Genomic DNA, 24,888 nt, shown 5'->3' with positions numbered 1-24,888 from the left:
CCACCCATCCCAAGTTCATTGCAATACCAGAATTCTTTGGAGGCTCCATCATGTTCGAGGGAACAAGAATCTTCCAATACACGAAGACCTAAATAATATACTGAGATTCTGACTCAAATCCAGAAAATCTTTTAGGCTGGCAATGCAAGAGCTCAAAGATTCAGGGTTTCTCCCTGAAGATCAATGGTGAGCAAGGTGGAAGGACACCAACATCTTGAAAAAAACACCACAACAAGGACCCAACTGAAGAACCCAGTGGTTCTTCAATCCTACAAAAAATATGGCCCACTTTGAATCGCATCTGCACATCGCCTGGCAGACGTGCCTACCTTCTCCATAAATGGAGTCTGAGATACAATCCTATTTGTGACTGAGGAAATGGACTTCAAACTATGGAACACCTTGTCAATAAATGGCCCAAGTAATCACGTGATGGTGGAATCACTGCCATTCACTCCGCATCACCTGAAGTTATCAATTGGATCATTAACCTAGACTTGGGCATCGAACATTGCTGTTTTTAAGCCATACAGAAGAAGCAGAAGAATGTAATATGCTGTAAGTGGATAGTTTCAGAGTAGCAGCCGTGTTAGTCTGTATCCGCAAAAAGAACAGGAGTACTTGTGGCACCTTAGAGACTAACACATTTATTAGAGCATAAGCTTTCGTGGACTTCAGTGTGGGCTGTAGTCCACGAAAGCTTATGCTCTAATAAATGTGTTAGTCTCTAAGGTGCCACAAGTACTCCTGTTCTTTTTGTAAGTGGATGGTTAATGGATTACTGAAAAGTTTACTAACAAATTTATAACACCACAGATTAGTTTTCTTATTGGAGATGTAAAATAATAGGCAAGACATGCTTTAAATTTTCATAGTCATATTCATCTGTGATGTAAATGAAAGTGTAAATTACATGTTGGGGTGTGAAACCAAGTACAAGTGGTTGGGGTTGCTTAATTTGTATTGATTTAGCATTCAGCTGGTTTGCAGAATGAGCATAATGCTAGAAAGGGTAGTAAGAAAAGTTACTAAATAGAAGAGTGCAAAATAAAATGTGTGTTTGATAAAACTTGTTTTATCTTACACCCTTCTGTTAGAGTAAGGAAGCAGGAAAATAACTATCTTTCCCGTTGGCATGTGAGTTTTGCCCACCCACTGAATGCCAGATCAGTGCAAACATTTTTTACCATTTCCACCCATTTTCAGACCCATTTACCACACCCAGTACACAACTTCTCCATCACTTACATCCCTGCTCACTTTGGCCCAGAGACTTCCATGCTTGTTGTAAGCATTCATTCAAGGTCTGATTTTGACCACAAATGTCCATTCTCCAACTGATTTTTGAGCAATATTAAACCTCATTAATTGGCTTTTTATTGAAACAACATGTGTAAATGCACTAGGACAAAACTTGTTCTCTCTCTGAAGAATTCAGGTCTTCATGATCAGAATTTTGCCAATTGATGGTAGCTCAGCACTGGTTTATTGTCCGATAAAAGCGGTACAGTTACTATTATGGAAAAATGTGCCATTGTAAGATTGGGGAGGAAAAATCCTTTTAACCTGTTTAAAGATCAAGACTTCATGAGCTGTTACAAAAATAATTGACTTGCCACACTCCCATGAAGCTATCTCGGTGGTTAATGGTCTTTGTGAAAGCTAATTCTTATTTTAAATTGAAAAATATTAATAAAGCTCATCTTATATAAAAATGTCTCTTGCAAGCAAAGCCACTTTCAATGAAGCTTGTGGTTAGTGCTTTCCTGGACTCACAGTACATCCTTATTCTACTGTGATGTTTCTCCTGCTTGCAAAAGAATGAGGAGAGGGGAATACACACATGCATATCAATTTTAGTCTATATTTATCTTTTCCCATTAGATTAGCAACTGTGCTCAAGTAACTCACTTCAGATAAAGCTAACGAGACCATGCTATTTTAAAAAGCTTTATCTTTCTGGGATTAAAATCTTGAGGGATTTTTAAAAAGGTAGCTAATTTAGAAGAGAAACATAAGTAAAACTCAGTTGAGTGGATAAACATGTTCTTCTAACAAGTCGGGCGGAATAACAAATTTAAGATGCCTTTTTACCCAGAAGGATTTTTGCAATTGGCAAACCTCTGGTTCCTTGTCCTTGAAAAATGTTTATGAAAGACTTTTTTTGTTTTTCATCTTTTGCAAGAAGAAAACAATAATTGTGCAAGCTCTGTACAGTTGAAAACAACACAACAGACTGATATCACTTTAAACATTTGTTCTGTAAAATATAGATATAATTTGCATAGACCCCTCCCCCCCATGTATTTGAAAATGATATTCTCAAATACCATTTGACTGGTGGACTGCACTCTCAGCAAATTTGCAGATGACACTAAACTGGGAGGCGTGGTAGATACACTGGAGGGTAGGGATCGGATACAGAGGGACCTAGATAAATTAGAGGATTGGGCCAAAAAAACCTGATGAGGTTCAACAAGGACAAGTGCAGAGTCCTGCACTTAGGACGGAAGAATCCTATGCACTGCTACAGACTAGGGACTGAATGGCTAGGTAGCAGTTCTGCAGAAAGGGACCTAGGGGTCACAGTGGACGAGAAGCTGGATATGAGTCAACAGTGTGCTCTTGTTGCCAAGAAGGCTAACAGCATTTTGGGCTGTATAAGTAGGGGCATTGCCAGCAGATCGAGGAACGTGATTGTTCCCCTTTATTCGACATTGGTGAGGCCTCATCTGGAATACTGTGTCCAGTTTTGGGCCCCACACTACAGGAAGGATGTGGAAAAATTGGAAAGAGTCCAGCGGAGGGCAACAAAAATGATTAGGGGTCTGGAGCACATGACTTATGAGGAGAGGCTGAGGGAACTGGGATTGTTTAGTCTGCAGAAGAGAAGAATGAGGGGGGATTTGATAGCTGCTTTCAACTACCTGAAGGGGAGTTCCAAAGAGGATGGAGCTCGGCTGTTCTCAGTGGTGTCAGATGACAGAACAAGGAGCAATGGTCTCAAGTTGCAGTGGGGAGGTCTAGGTTGGATATTAGGAAACACTATTTCACTAGGAGGGGGGTGAAGCACTGGAATGCGTTACCTAGGGAGGTGGTGGAATCTCCTTCCTTGGAGGTTTTTAAGGCCCGGCTTGACAAAGCCCTGGCTGGGATGATTTAGTTGGGGATTAGTCCTGCTTTGAGCAGGGGGTTGGACTAGATGACCTCCTGAGGTCCCTTCCAACCCTGATATTCTATAATTCTATGATGCTCAGAATGACTTCAAATCTGATAGATGGTTTTGTGACTGGATACATTTAAAACAAAAGAAGTTTTAGGGTAAATTAACCCTGCTTCTGTTGAAGTAACAAGCAAAACTCTCGATTTCAGAGGCAGCAGCAGTGGGATTGGTGACAATATAGGGCTAGATTATGATGATACGATCTGCATTAAATTAAGGGCACTCAATTCATTGCCATTTTGGATCCTTAGAGTGAATTCATGCAACTCTTACTCAGAGAGTGAGTGCAGGAAAAGATAAGGGCAGGTATATATGCATTGACATTCATAAGGTGGGGTGTTCCTACCTCCAGTGACCTGTATCTAGAGTAAATTGGAACACCAGCTTTGAGTGGCTTCTTTATACTTCTCTAATTATGGCTATTGACCTTAATAGAAAGCTGTACCCATTTTGCTTATCCCACCAGCATGAGAGTTCACAAGGTGAGCAGCAGTTCTCATTATCTCATTAAACAGTGATGTGTAGAAGATTCATTCCAACTGGCATTTCTAAATCTAATTCTAAAGATGACCAATTCCACATAAAATGAAGTAATCTGTGGCACTAGTTGTGTGAGAGAGATTATAACCTGGATTCCAACAAGCTTTAAAATTGGTTTAACCCTAATATTTTAAACATACCCTAATGCCAAATTCTGGGCTGATTGACACCCCATGGCACTGCATTGGCTCTGGGGTCTGAGATACACAATCATGTAATGTCTGTCTACTGATGTTACTCTACTCTCTTGTTTAGGATTGACTTTGACAGAGCTTCATGGTGGGTGTAAAGCAGTGTGGAAGCTGGCATGCAGTGTTTCATTCTTACATGTTAAAGAATAATATTTCCTGTCTGACGGTTACACCAGCAGGCTAAAAACTGGTTCATGGTCTCTTTCACTAAGCGTAATGTCATCAGTGTTAAAGTGACATCACTTCACAGCAAGAGGGCCATGCTGCTCACCCACCCAGCATGAGGGTACGTTACAACCGTAATTAGAAACATACATCTTCATGGTGACCAGAGCTTGGTATCTAAAAGAAGTTTTGGAACCTCTGGCCAAAATAGGAGCAGTTTTGTCTTTAAGAGTGAGTGAACTGCTTCCTCTAAAGCCAAAGCCATGATCAGTGAGATCCCAATTGTGCGAGGCATTGACCACTCTCACCTCAATTCCCACTTGAGTCAATGGCAGTTAAAAACTCTAATCAATTCACAGGATCAGGCCCTTAATGAGAGGGACATAGATGGGCCAGGACCGTGGTACTCTGCTTGTTCAATACAGAATTAAACTGCCTGTCTCTGTGACACAGTGCTACAGGATCCAAATTCACTCTTAAAGGAGGTTTCAGAGTAGCAGCCGTGTTAGTCTATATCCGCAAAAAGAACAGGAGTACTTGTGGCACCTTAGAGACTAACAAATTTATTATTCTCTAAGGTGCCACAAGTACTCCCGTTCTTAAAGGAGGGCTTCTCAGTTGTAAACAAAATAACAAATCCACATGGAAGTGACCACGATTAAATCTAATGACAAATTGCTTTCAAGCTCCATGTAATTGATTGACAGTTAAGGGCTGGAAACTACACACCATCCCAGAGTGAGTAATGGGCAGCAATTCCCTGGTAGCTATACATTACGACCTCTTTTGGTCTACCACATCCATTATAAAATAAAAGGGAAAAGAAAACTGAGTCTTGATTTAGCACCGGAAACTTCTCTTATCTGCTCATGCTTTAATGTGCCTGTTTGAATGGCTCCATTCCAAAAAATGTGGAAAAAATGGTAAAATCAGGCACTATGATTTTCATAGACATATCCCTAAGTAAGAACTTAATTATATTAATTGCTCCCAGAGTATATAATGGAGTAAAGAACTATTATGGAAGAGGTCAATGGCTTCAGTACTGCAAGAATAAAGGTTATGTTCTATTGTATTCAGTTATAATTAATGTATTAATTGTACAGGAGGTCAATCTGGATGATCAGAAGGGCCAAAGTGCTCAGAGTGCTGTACATAACAGAATAATATGCCACCCTCATAAAATACAAACAAAGTGAGGGGGTCCAAGTGCAAAAAAAGGAAAAAGAGGAATTGAAAGGAACTTTGGTAAATACAGGGCCAATTGTGATGGGTCTACGGAAATTGTTTGGGGGTTTTTTCGGGGGGGGGGGGGTACTTTAAAATGTTTTTTAAAGGTGAGAGGGATCAATGAGAAGGATTCCATAAGGAATGAGTTGCACTTTGTAGAGCCCATCAAAAGAAAGGTCCAGTCACTTGCGGATTCAAAAGCAAGGGTGGAAATGCTCAAATGTCTGGACAGTTTGTGAATGTAGATTTAGAGTGTAGATACTGCCAGTATAAGGCTCCAACACTAGGTGTTCAAAGTAGCCGGAGCCAACACCTATTTTTTAGTCTTTGGGCTATTCACCACCTATTTGCTTTAAGTATGTCTTTGACTATTTGCTATTTGCTTCTGAAATGCTATTTGTCACCTCTTCTTTATGGTTTCCTCCCTGGGTGCCTGAAATGTTTATAAACTGGAGGAGAGATATTCATAAAATTTCCACATGGCTGCACAAAACAGCCCCCAGAATACATTCTTCCCCTACCCGATGGAACCATATGACTCTGCAAACCAGCAAAATGGCTCAGGCTCTAACACATAGCTGCCACTGATCCCCTCCCCTCTGTTATACCACCATATAGCACATGGGAAAGATGTTGCTGTTAGATTTTAAGCGTGTGTGGCTTTTTTTTGGTACATGTATTGCAATTTGTACATAAATAATGTCGTGTATACAACAAGAGGAAACTTGGCTAGTGATTGGTTCATAATGTAATCTGATTGTTTTCTTCAGTTTTTAATTTAAACGACCAATATTTAATTTTATAAAGTGGCAACTCAACATAAAGCCAGTTGAAGTCAATGGATGCAGGACAATGACAACCAGGCTCAATGACTCTGGAAAAAAAGCTACTGTGTCCATAGTATGAACTAGCATTCATTTTTAAGAGACAACTTGAAAAAAAAAATCTTGTACAAATGGATCCTTGCTGAGCTAAATAACTGCAAAAACAAATGCATTACTTAGGGTTATCATATTTTAATATTCCAAAAAGAGGACATTCCATGGGGCCCCGGCCCCGCCCTAGCCCCGCCCCAACTCCTCCCCTTCCCTGCCCCGGCCCCACCCCAACTCCGCCCCTTCCCCAAAGTCCCCGCCCCAACTCCGCCCCATCCCCTGAACACATCGCCCCCTGCTCCTCCCCCTCCCCTGCTTCCCGCGAATCAAATGTTCGCGGGAAGCCTGAAACAGGCAGGCAGGCAGCAGGTAAGCTGGGGCGGTGGCGGGGTGGGGGGGCACGAGGAGGCACGGCCCAGTCTGGCCCCCCCAGCCGAGTGGCTCCCTCTGGCGGCCGGCTCCGGCCAAGAGGCTCTGGCCCCGGTGTCTCCGGCCCGGCTCGGCTCGGGCCCTGGGGCGCTGGCCCCGATTCCGGCCGAGTGGCTCTGGGGCCGGCCGGGGGCCAAGCACCCCCAGCCCCGGTCCCAGCGGCTCCGGCCTGGTTCGGCTCGGGCCCCGGTTCCGGCCGAGTGGCTCCGGCCCGGCCCTGGCCGAGCGGCGCCGGCCGGCCCCAGCGGCTCCGGCTCCAGCCCCAGTGGCTCCAGCCCGGACCCCAGCCCCATGACCCCTCCCTATTTTCACGGACATGTCTGGCTTTTTGGAATTTCCTCCCGGACGGTTATTTGAGGACCAAAAAGCCGGACATGTCTGGGACAATGTCCGGACATATGGTAACCCTAGCATTACTTCAATACATTTTTAAAGTGGGACCAGGGAGAGGACTTTTTAAATGGGGAAAAACATACCCCGGCTCATGGGAGGATCTAGTGAGTGTTAGATTTATGAACAACAGTATTAATATTAGAAACACTGAATTAACCTTGAATGGTATGGCATTAACATGGGTTGCTCACATTTCAGGGAAGGATTTGCTGGAGAAAAACTTCACTGTTATGGGAAAAGGGCCTAGCCCCACCATCATGAAGAAAGGCCTTGCCAGAATAAGCTGAATAGCATTCAGATGACATTATCCAGCTTTTTGTTCCATTTATTTATACTCCTAGAATTTGTTGGGAGAAACAATTATTGGAGAGAAAAATGTGATCTCAATTTGGAACCATTGGAACAGGCAGACTCCATTCCCCCTCCCCCCTCCCGGCTTCTCCAATTCACTGCTGATGCAGTGGCATGAGGGGTAAATAAAAAATAAATAAATGAATAGAGATATCCTATCTCCTAGAACTGGAAGGGACCTTGAAAGGTCATTGAGTCCAGCCCCCTGCCTTCAGTAGCAGGACCAAGTACCGATTTTGCCCTAGATCCCTAAGTGGCCCCCTCAAGGATTGAACTCACAACCCTGGGTTTAGCAGGCCAATGCTCAAACCACTGAGCTCTCCCACCCCCCATGAGACCACTGTAACTGTACCGGCAGTGTTACAAATTCAAGCTCCATGTTTCAAGACTCTATGCAACCTATTTCCTGCTTACCTCTCTGCTCTCATCTCATTTTGCATCCCTCTCCACTCTGCCTAAGTTGTAGAACAAACCACATCTTTCTCCCACTTCTGTCTCCATATCTTCCTTCATGCTGCCCCATGTACCTGGCAGCCCAGACCCTGAGTGGGTCCAACATGTCTCCACATATTTGTCCCTCCTGAAAACACTCTTCTGAAAGTAGGTCAATAAACCTTAGGCCCACGCATCCTCTCCCACCTACAGAAAAAGATCACACACACATTCACACCTACACATGTGGAACCAACAAGACACATGTCTAACTTCACCATTTAATCAGTTGTTTCCCCACTTCCTTACTCTTACTATGGACCACATCTTAAGAGAGAGACTGTCTTATGAATTCCACCTGCTTCCATTCATGATTGCACGGACCAGCACTCATGCATTCATAATCCCATAAAACCCCCTATGGCAATCATAGCAACAGTTTACATGGAAGATTAACATTAGGAAAGTGTTTACTATATTTTTTCAGTATCTAGATACCTACCAAGGCCCATGGCAATGTGATATCTGAGGGCATTTTGAAGTCTCCATTATTTAACATGGCAAAACCAATGAGCAGGGTTAGTATCCTGTGATCAGCCAGCGATCCGCAATCCAATTTATCTCTTTATAACAAATTTGTGCAACCATTTTTATTAACTCTAGAATTGAAATTACTGTAGATAGAAGGTTTATAACTGGCCTAGAAGTAATATTCCAAAGGAGAAATTTGGTTTGGTTGGACAGAATCCATTCTCCTTCATGCCACTTCAGTTTTTGACCTCTCTACTGAAATTATCAACAAAGGTACCAACTAATATCAATTTCAGTGGCAGTTTTGATATTTGATGAAAGCAACAACTACTTCACTAAGGCAACCCATCAGACAGCATAGACAGTAACAAATATCAGTAACATCAGATGGTACATTTCCCCATGAGTCCAGCACAGCTAAACAAAGATATATTGAGATTTATTTTAGAGATTTAGCTAATTTCTATTTGTCTGGCTTTAACTTCCAGCCCCTGGTCCTGGTTATGCCTTTCTCTGCTAGAGATTTTTACTACCTGGTATGTTCTCCCCAAAAGGTATGTATACAACATAATCAAGTCACCTCTTGATCTTCTTTTTGATAAGCTGAACAGATTGAATTCTTTAAGACTCTTTTCCCAGCCCTTGAATAATTTTTATGACTCTTCTTTGCACCCTTCTCCTATATTTTTTTAGATTGGTGCACATTGGTTTTGGAATAAAACTCAAACTTTTGTACATTTGTGCCAAGTGAAGTAGTAAAGCAGCAATTACACATACCTCCTTTTGCTGGGTATAACTCCCATCTCCTCGCTGTCTCCTTCCTGAGTGACCCTCCTCGCCTGCCACCACTCATCATCAGAGGCGTTGATAACATGGAGGATGTCTCCGAATTTGAAACTGAGTCCTTGACTTGGGAGGCCACTGTCCTTGCTTTTGTCATAGTCAAACATAGCTCTGGGGAAGGAAAATAAGGGTATGAAAACAGGCAATTATACCAGTCTTGACAGCATTTACTACTGAACAACTTCTTGTAGTTTAAGCCCCTCCTATTCCTTTCAATAGGGATCATAAGAATTACCTCTTCGTAATTTAAACTACCTTATTTCCTATTTTATTTCATAATGTTTATGCATTAATTGGAGAGTTTCAGAGCTTAGTGGATAAAATATACGCAGTACCATGCATTTGTTTTACAGAAATCTCTCGCTCGTAACGTTTAGACTCATGTCTGTGACAATTTATGATTGTAACGGTGTCCCCTTCTTATCTTCCTACAAAACATACCATTGTATCTGAGCACACGTGAAAGACGTAACGAGGACAGTATGACAACTAACTAGAAAGAAGAGAATGCTAATTTTTTTACAGTCAAATTCTAGTTCCATTGAAGTCAATGAGAGTTTTGCCTTTAGTTACAAGTAAAGCCAGATTATGTACCCTTGTGCCAGATCCTGCAACTGGATTTGTGCAGGTAGGGTGTTTGTATTTGCATGCAGCCTCATTGACCACCACGGGGCTCCATGGAAGTGCAGAGGTCTGTCTCTATGAATCCAGTTGGAGGGCCTTGCCCTTAGTTTTTTTCCAGTGGAAAACAAATAGGAAAGGTTTCTCCTAGTAAAATACAGTTTTAAGAACCCAATAAACTGGAATTAACATTTCTTCTCCTGTGGAAAAAAAATCTGATTATAACTCCTAAATGCAGAATTCCTAGTTTAGCGTGGTCCCAAGGGGTATGTACTAATTTGTATCCCCTATTGTTAGGGGAAAAGGTTTGAACATCTTTATTAGTAAACATTTCCATATGAAGGATTTAATACAATTAATTGTTGCCCATTGTAGTGTAATTGCATAAAATGGTTATAGAAGCATTATGGGTAGATTTAAAACACTCTGGGCTACTTCCTTTAATGAAAAGAATGTTTTTAAAATGAGTTGTCACAGTTGTTACTGTGTTGCTTTAGGTTGTATCTCTACAACCACAGTGCTTTCATAGCTGCAAGCACTCATTCTGGATGAAATTATGTAAGGAGGAAAAATACATTAAAACAGTATCTTCTCTTAGGGAGACTACAGATGTGCATCGTGCATCTTTAGAAAAGTGACTACTGGAGAGGGTTCTTTTAATGCAGTGCAGCCGCTCCAGTCACCCATCTTAGATGGGTAAAGACAATAAAAGATCTGGCATTATTTCACTGAACTTTATGCGATCTGTGGGGCTGATTTCACTTGCGTCTTCCTTTTTCAATGTGCTTTGAGCATGGATAACACTTACATCCTTTTACTGCAGAAGCAAATGCCCAGCGAAGATACAGAAACCCCTTAAAATCTTAGTCAGCAATTGGAATGTAACAAATTAATTAAATATATGGTCTTTAAAGGGACCTTGCCAGTAGTGGGTCATCTGCTGCTCTGCAGTATAAACCTACAGTCAAGGGCTACATCAATCCAAACAGCATATTCTGATAGCTAAGAAATGAGTGAAGTCTTGCTTTCCTTGAGAAATTAATGGAACATCACATCTGGAGACGTGGCAGTGCCCTCACTGACCAGTTTTAAACCAATAACTTGTTTATAATTGGCTTTAAAAGATGAATTATCAGGAAGAGAAGCTCTGACTTTTACTAAATGCCATGAGGGCTCACATGTATTAAACAAAAGCATTTTCTGAGCAAGTCCATTAAATAATAATGTACCTTGATATGAAAGGCAGTAACAGCCTTATAGACCTGTCCACAGAGCTGGCAACAATGCCGAGTATTGGTTACATACAGTAGATTCTGAATCCATCCACAATTAATTATCTCCAAACACATGACTTCATTTTTTGCAAAGCAGAGAATGAGCAAGAAACTCTTACTCCAGAAGTGAAACAAATTACAATGGAAGTCATGGAAATGCTTCATCTTTTGAAAGTTCTGAGGCAGAAGGAATGATAGGTTTCAAAAGCTAAACGGTGGAAGGAAAAGAGGTCTTTGTTTCTGAACAGACACTAGAGTCCCATGAGCTCATGCATTAGTCTAAAACTGCAGATTACCATGCTGGTTGATGCTAATGATGAATGCAGATGGTAATGTTTGCTGCTGACTTACATTGATTGGCGCTGTTGTGTACAACACTAATTAAAGTGAGATTAGAGATCTGAAACAAGAGAATTATCAAGGGCACATTTTATTGACTGAAACAGTTCTTGGCTACTGTGCACTGCAAATGTTGATTCCCGAAGGAAAATAATGCAAGCGCTGATTTGAATCCCTTTTCCCTACACATGCCAGGGGAAGAGTCATATTGTAGTTCTGATCAAGGCTCTGACTACACTGAAGACTTTCAACCATCTAGCAGAAAACACTGTTTGCATGAACTGATAGTCTGGAGTAGCTAAAAAACAAATAGTGGTCTTGATTCATCAAACTACTAAATATGTGCAATTAACTCATGTGAACAGATGGAACTAACGGTGACGTCAGTAGGACTATTCATGTTTATAAAGTTACGCACATGTTTAAGGATTTGTGAGATTGAGGCCTAAAATGTAGTTCCTGATGTTTGTTATTATTTATTTATTTGTATAATGTGAAGAGCCCACGTCATGGCCCAGGCGCTGCACAAACACAGAACAAAAACACAGTTCCTGCTCCAAACAAAGTATATTACCTGCACTTAGATGGTAAGCTCTTTGCAGCAGAGACTTCCCTAGTTTATGTCTAAACAATGCCCAACACTTTTGAGTACTCAATACATCATGCATCAATTCAATTAATAAACAAAAATAATATACCGGTACTGTATTTGGCATAGCATCTTTCATACAAATGTATGAAATCCCAAAGTGATACAGAATCTTAAAAAAAAAAACAGAAAAAGAGGGATAGAGTTAAAAGCTGAGGGGAAGAGATGTTTTAAGATATGATTTGCAAAGAAAAGCAAACAAAGAAAATATTGCAAGATGCAGGACGACCCTTCCAAATGACAGGAGCTGCAGAGGAGAAGGCTCTTGCAGCAGGATTTTTAGGGAGCCCTCTTGTCACGTGTGACGTCAGTAGAACCTTGTGATGTACTTGTGAACTGAGAATGTAAAACATCACTGTGGCCACAGAACTTTGCCATTTTTAGTATCCAGCTAATAAAAGGGAACCAAGTCCAACTACTTTTGGTCTCCTTCACATTTACAGCCAGCATTATTCTAGGATCACAACATAGTTCATAGATGGCACTGTAACTTTAGAAAAGTTTTGTTGTAACAAACAACTGCAATCTTCTCCACCTTTTCCTTTAATTTTAATATGCCCCTATACAATTGCAAGCCCTGTCTAGAGCTAGTGAGTTGAAAGACTCAAACTGCTCATTTATAAATCTCTACCTGATGAATGGCACCAACTCAAGAGTACTCAGAATCTGACTAAAGCTGAGAGCGTATATAAAACAAAACAAAACAAAAACAGCAGCATTAGCTGAGTGTCACCAGAGTGGCACAAAACGTGTATTTTTGGCTTCCTAAAAAGCCGAAGGATTACTTTAGTTCAGCAAAGGAGGGAAGGGCATGATAATAAGCTACGTTTTTTTCACTGGGGATGGCCTTTCTCTGTGTTAAGGAAAGTCCAAGTGACTCAGTTTCACTCAGAGCAGTCACAGGGTTACACCTGGCATACTGCAAGCAGTGAGGCTCCCAGTAGAGAGCATGCTGCAGCATTCTCCAGATAGTCTACTATACAATGATCACCATTTTGCAAGCTTCTTCAGACAAAGGAACACAGTAATGAAACCTAGATGGGCAGGTGGAGGCATGTGCCCCCGGCTGTGCTGTGAGGCAGATTCTGAGGGAAGGCTGATGGTAACTGGATCTCAGGCTAAGTCTACACTGGCACTTTCATCATTAAAACTTTTGTCGTTCCGGGGTATGAAAAAAACACCCCTCTGAGTGACAAAAATTTTAACGACAAAAAGCACCAGTGTGGACAGCACTTCGTTGGTGGGAGCTGCGCTCCAGGTGACAAAGCTACTGCCCCTCGTTGGAGGTGGTTTTATAAAGCGCAGCTACACAGCACACCTTACAATGGTGCGGCTGCAGTGGCACAGATGCGCCATTGTAAGGTGTGCAGTGTAGATATAGCCTTGATGTACATGTGACAGTGTACCCCATAAGGCTTTATGGGGGGGGGTGCTTATAAATGTATGTATGACATAATTGGAATATGTTTTGTGCTGCCTGTGCCATGTAATATATCTCCGTAAAGGTTATGGTCTACTATATCTATTCATCCTATCTGTACACATATATCATTTTCTACTTGAGGTTAAGAATATGGGCTGTATACTTGCTTGGTTTCTAAGTAAGCTTTGTGAGGCATTTGATCAGTTTCTTTAGGAAGGAATTTGCAAGGTTAAGTACCTGATCAGGAAGCACTTGGGGAACAATGCATCTTGGAATGCTCCAATCCACATAAGAAGTCTTCCTGGAGACATACAAGATACCATGTGGACAATGGCTTCGACCTATAAAGACTGAGTCATGCAGGGACATGTGACTTGTCCAGGTGACTCCAAAACTCCATCTTGGAGCTGGACTTTGCATAGGAGGGAGGAGGGGGGTCTCCACCCACAAGAGAAAGTCTATTTAAACCTGTGGGAGACCCCTCCATTTTGTCTTCAGCTTGCTAAAGAAGGAGCCTCTCCATCCCCCCAAGATACTTGAAGGAAACTGGAACAAAGGACAGTAACTACAGGGGGTGTGAGTGATTGCTGGACCCAGGCTAAAAGGAGATTAGCCTGTAAAAGGAAGCATTCTGGAACTGGTGAGGATCTTATCTGTATTTAGTTTGATTAGACATAGATTTGCGCATTTTATTTTATTTTGCTTGGTGACTTACTTTGTTCTGTCCTGTTACCACTTGGAACCACTTGAATCCTATTTTCTGTATTTAATAAAATCACTGTTTATTTAGTAATTAACTCAGAGTATGTATTAGTACCTGGGGGAGCAAACAACTGTGCATATCTCTCTATCAGTGCTATAGAGGGCGAACAATTTATGAGTTATGCAGGGTAAAATGGATTTATTTGGGTTTAGACCCCATTGGGAGTTGGGCATCTGAGTGCTAAAGACAAGCACACTTCTGTGAGCTGTTTTCGGGTAAACTTGCAGCTTTGGGACAAGTGATTCAGACCCTGGGTCTGTGTTGGAGCAGGCGGGAGCGTCTGGCTCAGCAAGACAGGGTGCTGATGTCCTGAGCTGGCAGGGAAAACAGAAGCAGGGGTAGTCTTTGCACATCAGGTGGCAGCTCTCAAGGGGGTTTCTGTGATCCAACCCGTCACAGTGGCGTAGTCGGCAAGATCTGTGCACAGCTGATTGCTTTGAGATACTGGTAGTGATTTTAAGTAAGTTTTAAGTGTGGTGGCTGGAGAACAGACAAAGTGGTTACTGGTTTGTTATTTTCTGTTTGCTTATTTTGGGAAAGGGAAGTAGGGACAGAAAAGGAAGGAAAATAAGTAAGAAGGAAGATCAAAAGGAGCTAAAATTGCACAGGGTGCAAATTGCCCAGAAAGGCTGAACACTGGGCACTGTGAAAGTCTCTGTTAACTAAGAATCCCCTGAGCTGAGTGCATCCCAGTTTCAGTGAACTGCAGAGGGGTGTGGCCCAGCAGAAGAAAGCAGGAAAATGACTACCGGTGAAGCAGCTAGAAAACTAGAGCTGGCTAGACTGGAAGCAACAGAGAGTGAAAATTAACATAAAAGACTGATGAAAAATAAGATATCAGGATGACCCATGTATAAACAAAATGCAGCTGTTGCTCATTACTGTATGTAACAAAAGGTATAAATGCTTGCTTTAATTGTTTATCTTTTGAGAGACCTGCCTAGGAGGGGGAAACCCTGTGTCCTAGTGCACTCTCTCCCTCCACGCAATTGCTAGAGATAATAAAGTATCTGATTTGCTGCACCCAAAAAAGAGAGTGAGAACTCTGTTTTTCTCCGACAATACGTAATATCACAACAACAGAGACTAAATAAACTATGTCACCAAAACCTGGGCTGTCACCGTCCATACTCGACAACATAAGTTATGAACTTCACAATAATTTGCATTTTTACATCTTTGGCACTAAGTGTTTAAAGTTACAATGCAAAGGTTTTAATACAGCATATGAATTAAACCTCTCTTACAAAAATGTCTAAAGTCCAAAGCTGGGTCCTATTACATTTTTACATCTGAGTCTCTCTTGTTTGCTGCAGTATTTTTGTTTAGCTTGTTCAGCAATTTTTCCACAGGCAGTCCATCCCAGAAAATATATTCTGTATCATTTGGCTCTTATTGGGATTTTGGCAGAGTTTTGCTACTGACTTCAATGAAAAAGAGGCTTGAAGATAGCAGCATCGGTTCCAGTTTCCAGAAAGGCTTATCTAACAAAAAGGAATCACTTTCTTTCTGGGGCTTACATCATGAAAGATGTGTCTTGCGTCTGTCCTTGGGGAATATTCCTTTCATTTTGCAATATGCTGTCATGATCCTGACCATCAGCCATTCTGAAAATAATTGTTTGAGCACTTGTGATGGAGGTAAGTTTATTTGAGTCTGTAATGGGCACTCCGTAGGTTTGCTCCATACAATGGAATCTTCTAGATGGCAAAGCTTTAACACGACATTTTCAGAAGTGTTCACTAATGTTCTGTGCTTCCATTTTTATTTCAGTAGGAGCTGTGGTTCCTCAGTATGTCTGAAAATCAGGCAAAGGTGTCGCTGTGTACCTTAAGATTTTATACTGCTGCCCATCACCATAATGTCTGAGCAGCTTCCAGATAATATCAATAGCAACAGCAAAATTGTTAGCAGACATCATGGAACCTCTGGCCCTTCTCTCTTTACAGTCTCAAAGAGTGGGATAGTTTTTTGGGGGGGCAGGGTTCGGTTATCTAGGACGGCTCAGAGGGGGTTGGAAATAGAAGTCTCAACTGGGGCACTCAGAAATGGAGGCATGGCTGTTAATGGACACGTCTGAAAAATGGCCGTAAGAGTCTCAAGTGACTGGAATGGTCATGAAACTTCTGGTGTCAGCAGCAGGGAGAATGATGATTATGTTGTTTGCTCTTAAGTGGTTCCCTATTTTTTTTTTTTATGGAGCACACAGGCTGCAGTCAATGGGTGAGGCTTGAAAATTTGGGTTGAGGTTCTGGGCTGTGTCTCTAAGAGGCCTAGTACAGAACTCTCAGTCCAGGGAGAGCAAGGGCTAAGACAATTGCCCTGGGCTGTTCTGGGAGCTAAAGCATTCCCCGGTGCAACACAGACAGTCCTGGAGGCCTGCCCAAGGGCATGTCTACACTGCAACCAGGGTGTGTGATTGCAGCACATGTAGACGTACCCACGCCAGCTTTAATCTAGCTAGCTTGGCTATTGACAGCAGTGAAGTGGTGGCAGCAAGGACTTCAGCACAGGATAGTCGCTTGAGTAATTACCCAGATCCCGGGCAGCTTCACTCTGCTATCGATACCTGCGCTAGCTAGATTAATGCTAGCTCGGGTATAGCTACACATGCTGCAACCACACCCTGACTGGGGTGTAGACATTCGGCAGCCTCCCTGTGCTGCTCAGAATCTCCTCAGCTATGTGCTCTCTCCCTGCACCCAGACCCACCCTAGGCATGACCCCTACAGCAGTGTTTACAAGGGAATCCTTAGGAAGCAGGTTTCTACTCATCTTCCACTGTGCCTGCCCTGGAGGAATTCTCCCCTGGCTGGATGCAGAACTTTTAAGGGCCCTTTTATGCTACACCAGCCCTTTTATGGGGTGTAAAGGGGCTGTGGTGGGAATGAGGGTCTCATTCTTGGTTTCCAGGAGCTTGAAGTTGGTATCAGAGTGTAGGGCTTGAGTCTTTGCGCTCTTCCCACTCAAGGTTGACAACTCAGAAACACAGTTTGTCAAATTTGGCATCCATGTCATAACAGCTTTCAAATCCTCTGGTTTGGCAAGTATTTTTCCTAGAAGTTTTCAGGCACAGAGGATGAGGCTTGGCTCTTCACATGGGAGGCAGTATGTACTTTGGGTGAGAAGGCTGCAGTTTATGTTCAGATTTGGCATTTTTACAAAGTCCAGGGTGTTTCTGCAGTAGATTTTGACTATTCTGAGGCTTTTCCTTACAAGATTAATTTGTTTCATAAGGGTTCTTAAAGCAAGCCTTTCCAGTAGCTCAGTGAGAGAGCTTCCATCCTGTTTTTCAGCTAGCCCCAAACTCAGCAACTAAGTTTCTAGGCCTCACACAAGTTTTATCTTACTTGACAGACTTTCTGTACATGGGATGGATTGTGTTTCCTATCAGATTCTAACATAACGAATGGTGCAACCATCTGAATAGGTATCCTTAAGGGATATGTTTCCCCTAGAGTTGTGTGAAAATGAAACAATGAAACCCCAAACCAGTCAAAATTCAGTGGGTTTTGAGTTTTATAACAAACTGAAAACTTAAACCAGGTTTGTTCCAAGGTTTCATTTAAATGAAACTGGGCCTCTTTCCAAGTTAACTGAGTCGGTAGGTGGTTTTGCAGCAAAATAATGTGAAATTTGCAGTTCACCCTGGTTTTGACATGAAAATGAGGTGAAACTCTGCAGTTTTAACAGTGTGTTTGATTTGAGGTTGACAGAGAAGCTTATTGGCACAGAACAACTTGAGATTATCCATTTCCAGAATGGAACTGATGAGTGACTGGATCTCAAATCAAGGATACTTTAAATATGTAGCGTAATTTAAACTGAAATTGCAACATGAGTTGAAAAAATTGCAACAGGAGCTGAACTGTTTTTCTGCTCTCTATATTTTGGAGCAATTCGCAATGTGTCTGCAAGTTACTTTTTACTTTTTATTTGATCGCTATTAAGATACATGAACTTTCTTTACAAATATTAAGAAACCAACCTGTATTTGTTACCTTTAAAAGACCCATTTGTGTTTTATCAACCACTTCTCATTATCTGTGTATTTATTTTGTTTAAATTCCAAAAATGATAACCAGACATTATAAATGTGACCTGATCTGATATTTCCATTGGAAGAATTTCCTACAATTATTTTCTCCAGGCCACTAATGTTGGGGGATCTGTCCTCTTCAAAAAATGAGCTATCACACATCTGGCTGCTAATTGTGTTGTCAATGGGTCTGGATGACCTGCTTTGGACTGTAACCGAATAGAACTGCTATGGGTTCTGTGGGTAGCCTTTCTTCCGTTTAGTTTTAAAGGATGTTTACCTATAGTATATGATGCTTACGTCTCAGAGCGAATGAGAGATCTCAATTCAGAAGATATTTAGGGCAACCACCTGCTCAAAAATAACGCACAAAAGATATATTTATTTTTTTAGAAAAAAATCCTCGGGAATAAGAACATAAGAACAGCCATACTGGGTCAGACCAATGGTCCTTCTAACCCAGACCCCTGTCTTCCAACAGTGGCCAGTGCCAGATGCTTCGGAGGGAATGAACCAAGCAAAGCAATTATTGAGTGATCCATCCCCTGTCATCCAGTCCCAGCTTCTAGCAGTGAGAGGTTTAGGGACACCCAGAGCATGGGGTTGTGTCCCTGACCCTCTTGGCTAATAGCCATTGCTGGACCTATCCTCCATGAATTTATCTAATTATTTTTTTAACATAGTTATACTTTTGGCCTTCACAACATCCCCTAGCAATGAGTTCTACAGGTTGACTGTGCGTTGTGTGAAAAATAACTTATGTACCTACTTCATGATGTTGTAGACTATTGTTGTATTTTGTTTCTAAGGGGTGTGGTATATATTTTATAATTTCCCTTTCCCCCCTAGCTGTTTTAGAATGGAAGCTGCCAGGTGGCCTTTGCTTCTGATAGCACCTACTCCGGGCTCTGCTGGTTTTTTACTTTCTATATAAAAAGAATGAAAAGGAGTTTACCATATTCCATATGTAGCTTGGTTTAATCAAGTAATAGTAAAAATATGTATTGCTGCTCCTAAGTGTGTTTTGATAGTAATGCTTGGCCAGCACTTGAATTTTTTAAAAATGTTTTAAAACAGCATTGAACAGAAGGTATTTTAATTACACACACTAGCATTGCCAATTCAAAGCATTACAAATTACGAATCCAGCCCCTCGAAATCATGCGATTTAAAAACAAAATGAAAAATGTGGTTCCTTTGATTTACCTTCTGGGTTTTTGAGCCTTTAGGATTCAATAATGCAATAATGTTTTCAAGCTTTTATCTATTTGCTAGCAACTTGCTTTTTTTCAAAACAAGAGCTGAGATTCTCATATAAACAGTTGACTCCAGGTGCTGGGACTTTAATAAAAACACCAAATAGCACAAGATTTGGCAGCACTGTTATAGAATAAAATCTTAAGAAACCCGTTTGTGATGGCTGAGGGATGCCTGAGGTAGCATCTGAGTATTTTGTTGGCTTTAGTTCAGGCTGAAGATCGATACACCTGATTTTCAGCACTCTCCTTAAGCTCAAGGCAGGTGTACCAGTCACAAAGCCCAATCAAGCTTGCATACTCAGTGCTCACTCTCAGCCCACAGGATGTTTAGCACAAACAGTAAATTTCATCTAATTGTGTCTTGCTCTGTGTCTTGAACAAAGCCTCTGCACTGCTTTCAATGCAGTTCATGGGGTTCTGAGCCAGATCCACTGCTGCATTATTCTAAAGCCCACTGATTTCTGAGGGGTTACATTAGCATCACTCCGAAGCAATGCAGCAGCAAACCAGCCCCCTCTGTTTACAATTCCATCCTAAATAAACACTACAGTACAGCCCTTTGTGTTTTGTGTTCAGGTTTGTGAGCCAGAGCTGCTCTGCCTTTGCACTGCAAAAGGAACATTTTAGACTTCAATAGAACTTGTATCGTTGCAAGGCCACCTATCCTTAAAGGGCCAAATGCAGATGGGATCCCTAAGAATAAACTCCCATTGAAATCAATGTGCCAAATCCTTACTCTGTCAAAGAGCTCCGGCTGACTGAGTAAAATCTTAGGGAGGTCTTCAGGATTTGGTTCATAGGCAATGGTGCTTCATGATTTCTCAGCTACCTGCATCAAACTATTGGGAGTGGATTTTAACAGACGTCTTCCCTGTTCCACAGAAGAGTTATTTTCCATAATAATTTCTCCATCCGTTTTTGCCAAACTATGCTGAGCATGCTGAATGCACGTGACGCCTTCTCATTATTTCAGTTTTGCCTACTTTATTCTAGCAGGTACTCACTTCAAAGCAAATCTAGTGTTTTTTTCCAAGTATTAACTTTCAGGGCCACACAGAAGCAATTACTAAGCACGAGCCCCAGTGCAGATTCTCTTTTCCCATTGCAAGGTATATTTTCTCTTTGTCACAGGGACTTCTGTAGTCAAAGGCACAGCAGTTGATGTGATATTTATTTTCCCACAGACTTTTCCCCCTGACGTTGTCTAGCAACAGTCTTTCAAACATCTAAGGAACTTTTCTATTCTTTCAAGAATAATCTTATGAATGTAGTAACAGATAACCAGATTTATTACAAGAATGATAAAAAAGGGTCTAAATTTCAGTAGACTAAACTAAAGATTTCCACCCCACTCCCATAAACAAAACTGTCTGGACAGAGATAAAAGAGAAATATCTGACCAACATGTCTGCAACATTGCAGCACCTTGATTCTCCTGCACAGTCCTCTGATTTTTAAAAGCGTCTAAGTCACTTAGGTGCATTTGAAAATTTTACTCTAAGAAGCTTTAGGAAGGAGAGAATGCCTTTAAGCTGCTCAGAACCTGGTAAGATGAAACCCCTACAGATATTCTTGGGATTTCAATTTTTATTTTTATTTTTTATAATTTTGATGGATATTATCAATTAGGGCTGTCAAGCGATTTAAAAAATTAATCGCGATTAATCGCATGATTAAAAAATTAATCACACTGTTAAACAATAATAGAAAACCATTTAAATATTTTTTGATGTTTTCTACATTTTCAAATATATTGATTTCAATTACAATACAGAATACAAAGTATACAGTGCTCACTTTATATTTTATTTTTGATTACAAGTATTTGCACTGTAAAAAAACAAAAGAAATAGTATTTTTCAATTGATCTAATACAAGTACTGTAGTGCAATCTGTTTATCATGGAAGTTGAACTTACAAATGTAGAATTATGTAAAAAAAAACTGTATTAAAAATAAACTAATGTAAAATTTTAGAGTCTGCATGTCTACTCAGTCCTACTTCTTGTTCAGCCAATTGCTGAGACAAACAAGTTTGTTTACATTTGCAGGAGATAACGCTGCCTGCTTCTTGTTCACAATGTCACCTGAAAGTGAGAACATGGCACTGTTGCAGCTGGCATCCCAAGATATTTATGTGCCAGATGTGCTAAAGATTCATATGTCCCTTCATGTTTCAACGACCATTCCAGGGGACATGCATCCATGCTGATGACGGGTTCTGCTCGATAACAATCCAAAGCACTGCGGATCGATGCATGTTCATTTTCATCATCTGAGTCAGATGCCACCAGCAGAAGGTTGATTTTCTTTTTTGGTAGCTCGGTTCTGTAGTTTCCGCATCGGAGTGTTGCTCTTTTAAGACTTCTGAAAGCATGCTCCACACCTCGTCCCTCTCAAATTTTGGAAGGCACTTCAGATTTTTAAACCTTGGGTCGAGTGCTGTATCTATCTTTAGAAATCTCACATTGGTACATTTTGTCAAATCTGCAGTGAAAGTGTTCTTAATATGAACATGTACTGGGTCATCATCCAAGACTACTATAGCATGAAATATATGTCAGAATGCGGGTAAAACAGAGCAGGGGACATACAATTCTCCCTCCAAGGAGTTCAGTCACAGATTTAATTAACACATTATTTTTTTAATGTTTGAGTGCAGTTATGTAACAAAAAAAAATCTACATTTGTAAGTTGTACTTTCACAATGAAGAGATTGCACTATGGTACTTGTATGAGGTGAATTGAAAAATACAAATTCTTTTGTTTATCATTTTTACAGTGCAAATATTTGTTATCAGAAATAATGTACACTTGATTTCAATTGCAACACAGAATACAATATATATGAAAATGTAGAAAAACATCCAAAATACTTAATAAATTTCAATTGGTATTCTATTGTTTAACAGTGCGATTAAAACTGCGATTAATTTTTTTTGAGTTAATCATGTGAGATAATGGCGATTAATCGACATCCCTATTATCATTGTTTATGTTAAAGCATTTATTTTTCCTTTTTTATCTATTTAAATTTTCACAGTTGCACAAAATCATGGGATTTAATTTTTTTTTATAGATTTTTATCATTTTAATTTCCACTCTTGTGGGAAATTATGGGGGAGGTCAGACAATGGGCGAGTCAGACAATTATTTCATGACAGAAGATGTTGAGGTTCAAAAAGTTAAAGTTTTATAATTCTTAAAACACAAAAATTGTCAACATCACATGCCAAAATACACAAAGAAAATATCCTTAAAACAAACTCTATGTGCTCAAGCAGAATTTTTCTTACTTTGCCTATCTGTACATTTTGATGATCATCAGTGGACATATTTTTTGTTGGTTTGCGTGTGTATGATAAAACTGACATTTACTAATAAAATTTAATCCTTCCAAGCCTACTTACAAGTATCGCATGTTTTCATATTCTTGACCCACAATATTGATGTATTCATAGATTCCATGTAGCTGAAGGGACCATTGTGATCTTCTAGTCTGATCTCCTGTATAATACAAGCCACAGAATAATTCCTAGAGTGTAGATAGCACAGTGGTATGTAGAGCAGCACTTTTTTTAACAATGGCTGGGGAAAATCTGACAGTTTGCATTATTTTAGATGAGAATTTCTCTTCATTGTACGATCACGGAGTCGCTTCATCAACAAGAGTTCAGTGGGGTCAGTATCATGCTGTTGCTCCAAGTACTAAAGGAAGAGGTTTCCTGCTGTTGCACCATCCGAGTAAGATAATTTTTCTGTCAATTCTGCAGCTTCATCATCGCTGTCAGCATGTAATACAATATGCATGATTTCAGCATCAGCAAGTAACTGATGGCCAGGGTCATTAGCATAATTTTCAAACCAATCTGCAACATCATCTTCGTCAGCTTCTGTGCAGCCAGGAAGTCTGTGGAGGAGGTCAATAAATGCACTGGTCTCTTCTTCAGCTGCCAGTGCTGCTATTGCAGCTGCAAGTTCACTGGCCTGAGTGACAGCAGTAACTTCAGGCCACAGATTTTTCCGTAATATTTGTAAGGTTGACTTGGGGATGTCTTCCCATGCACCTGCAACCCCATATATAGCATCTGTGAGATTGATTTTTTCCCCCAGTGCTGCAACATGTTGCCTTCATTCTCAGCCACTTCATCAGACATCAGTAGTCGATTAAGCAAAAGTCTTTTATAGTGCTGTTTTAGACTCTCCAACACACCTTGGTACAAGGGATGTAATGTTTGGAGGGAGAAAAAAAGAGAAGATTGGGTCATCTTGGGAGGTAAGCCCTCTGTCATCAGGGTGAACGGGTGCATTGTCCAGCAGTAAGATAGCTTTTGGTGGGATGTTGTTTTCGTTCAGATGAGCCCGTACATTTGGCACAAAAGTTTTAAAAAACCAATCACAAAAAACAGCACTGTCCATCCATGCTTTTCCCTGGGGCTGGTAGATCATAGAAGATTAGGGTTGGAAGATATCTCAGGAGGTCATCTAGTCCAACCCCCTGCTCAAAGCAGGACCAACACCAACTAAATCAATGATAGATGACGGGCAAAGCATTCGTGTTTGCATTTTTAAGTGCACGCAGACTCACTGCTTTACCAATGACAGTTAATGGGAGCTTGTGTGTGCCACCAGCATTAGCGAAGGTCAGGATTGTCAAATGTTCTTAGCTCTATTTGTAGTCAGGCACAGATCTCTCCGTTGTGGCAGCAAGTGTTTTTGATGGCAACATCTTCCAATACAAACCAGCCTTGTCACAGTTGTAAACTTGTTCCAGTGCCATGTTGTGCTCGGCTAAGGTATCTTGCAATTTTTTTTGAAATAACTCCCGAATCAGCAGACTGCTTTTCCCTGGTGACTGTTAGTTCTTAAATATCATGACATTTTTTAAACTGACTGAGCCATCTCTGAGTAGCAGAGAAACATGCATCCCCCCCTCCTAAAGTTTGATTAAAGCTCTGAGGCCTGGTCCCCACTAAGCCCCCACTTCGGACTAAGGTACGCAAATTCAGCTACGTTAATAACGTAGCTGAATTCGAAGTACCTTAGTCCGAACTTACCGCGGGTCCAGACGTGGCAGGGAGGCTCCCCCGTCGATGCCGCATACTCCTCTCGCCGAGCTGGAGTACCGGCGTCAACGGCGAGCACTTCCAGGATTGATCCGGGATCGATTTATCGCGTCTTAACCAGACGTGATAAATCGATCCCAGAACATCGATTGCCTGCCACCGGACCCTCCGGTAAGTGTAGATGTACCCTTAGCCTTCTCACATAGTAAAGGACCACCCATAGGAATGCCTTCGTCTCCCGCCTGTATAAACC

The 24,888-nt window shown here is 41.1% G+C and overlaps 1 protein-coding gene and 1 long non-coding RNA gene across 24 annotated transcripts in view; one reads left to right on the top strand and one right to left on the bottom strand.

Annotated features, from left to right (window-relative positions):
* The window catches only part of LOC122174252 (uncharacterized), a 33,998-nt gene extending 24,855 nt beyond the window's left edge, over positions 1–9,143 (top strand). The window contains exon 4 of the long non-coding RNA XR_010601161.1: positions 8,849–9,143. This is a non-coding gene — a long non-coding RNA (uncharacterized LOC122174252). The remainder of the gene's footprint in view (positions 1–8,848) is intronic.
* Positions 1–24,888, bottom strand: part of DLG2 (discs large MAGUK scaffold protein 2) — a 1,449,438-nt gene that overhangs the window by 64,446 nt on the left and 1,360,104 nt on the right. For all 23 annotated transcript variants that reach the window (XM_005287552.5, XM_005287553.5, XM_005287554.5 and 20 more), the window contains one exon: positions 9,138–9,314. In XM_005287552.5, the coding sequence (XP_005287609.1) occupies positions 9,138–9,314 (177 nt within the window). The remainder of the gene's footprint in view (positions 1–9,137; positions 9,315–24,888) is intronic.

This window comes from Chrysemys picta, chromosome 1 (genome assembly GCF_011386835.1).
Source record: "Chrysemys picta bellii isolate R12L10 chromosome 1, ASM1138683v2, whole genome shotgun sequence".
Taxonomy (NCBI): Eukaryota; Metazoa; Chordata; order Testudines; family Emydidae; genus Chrysemys; species Chrysemys picta.
This window is presented reverse-complemented; position numbering and strand designations above follow the sequence as displayed.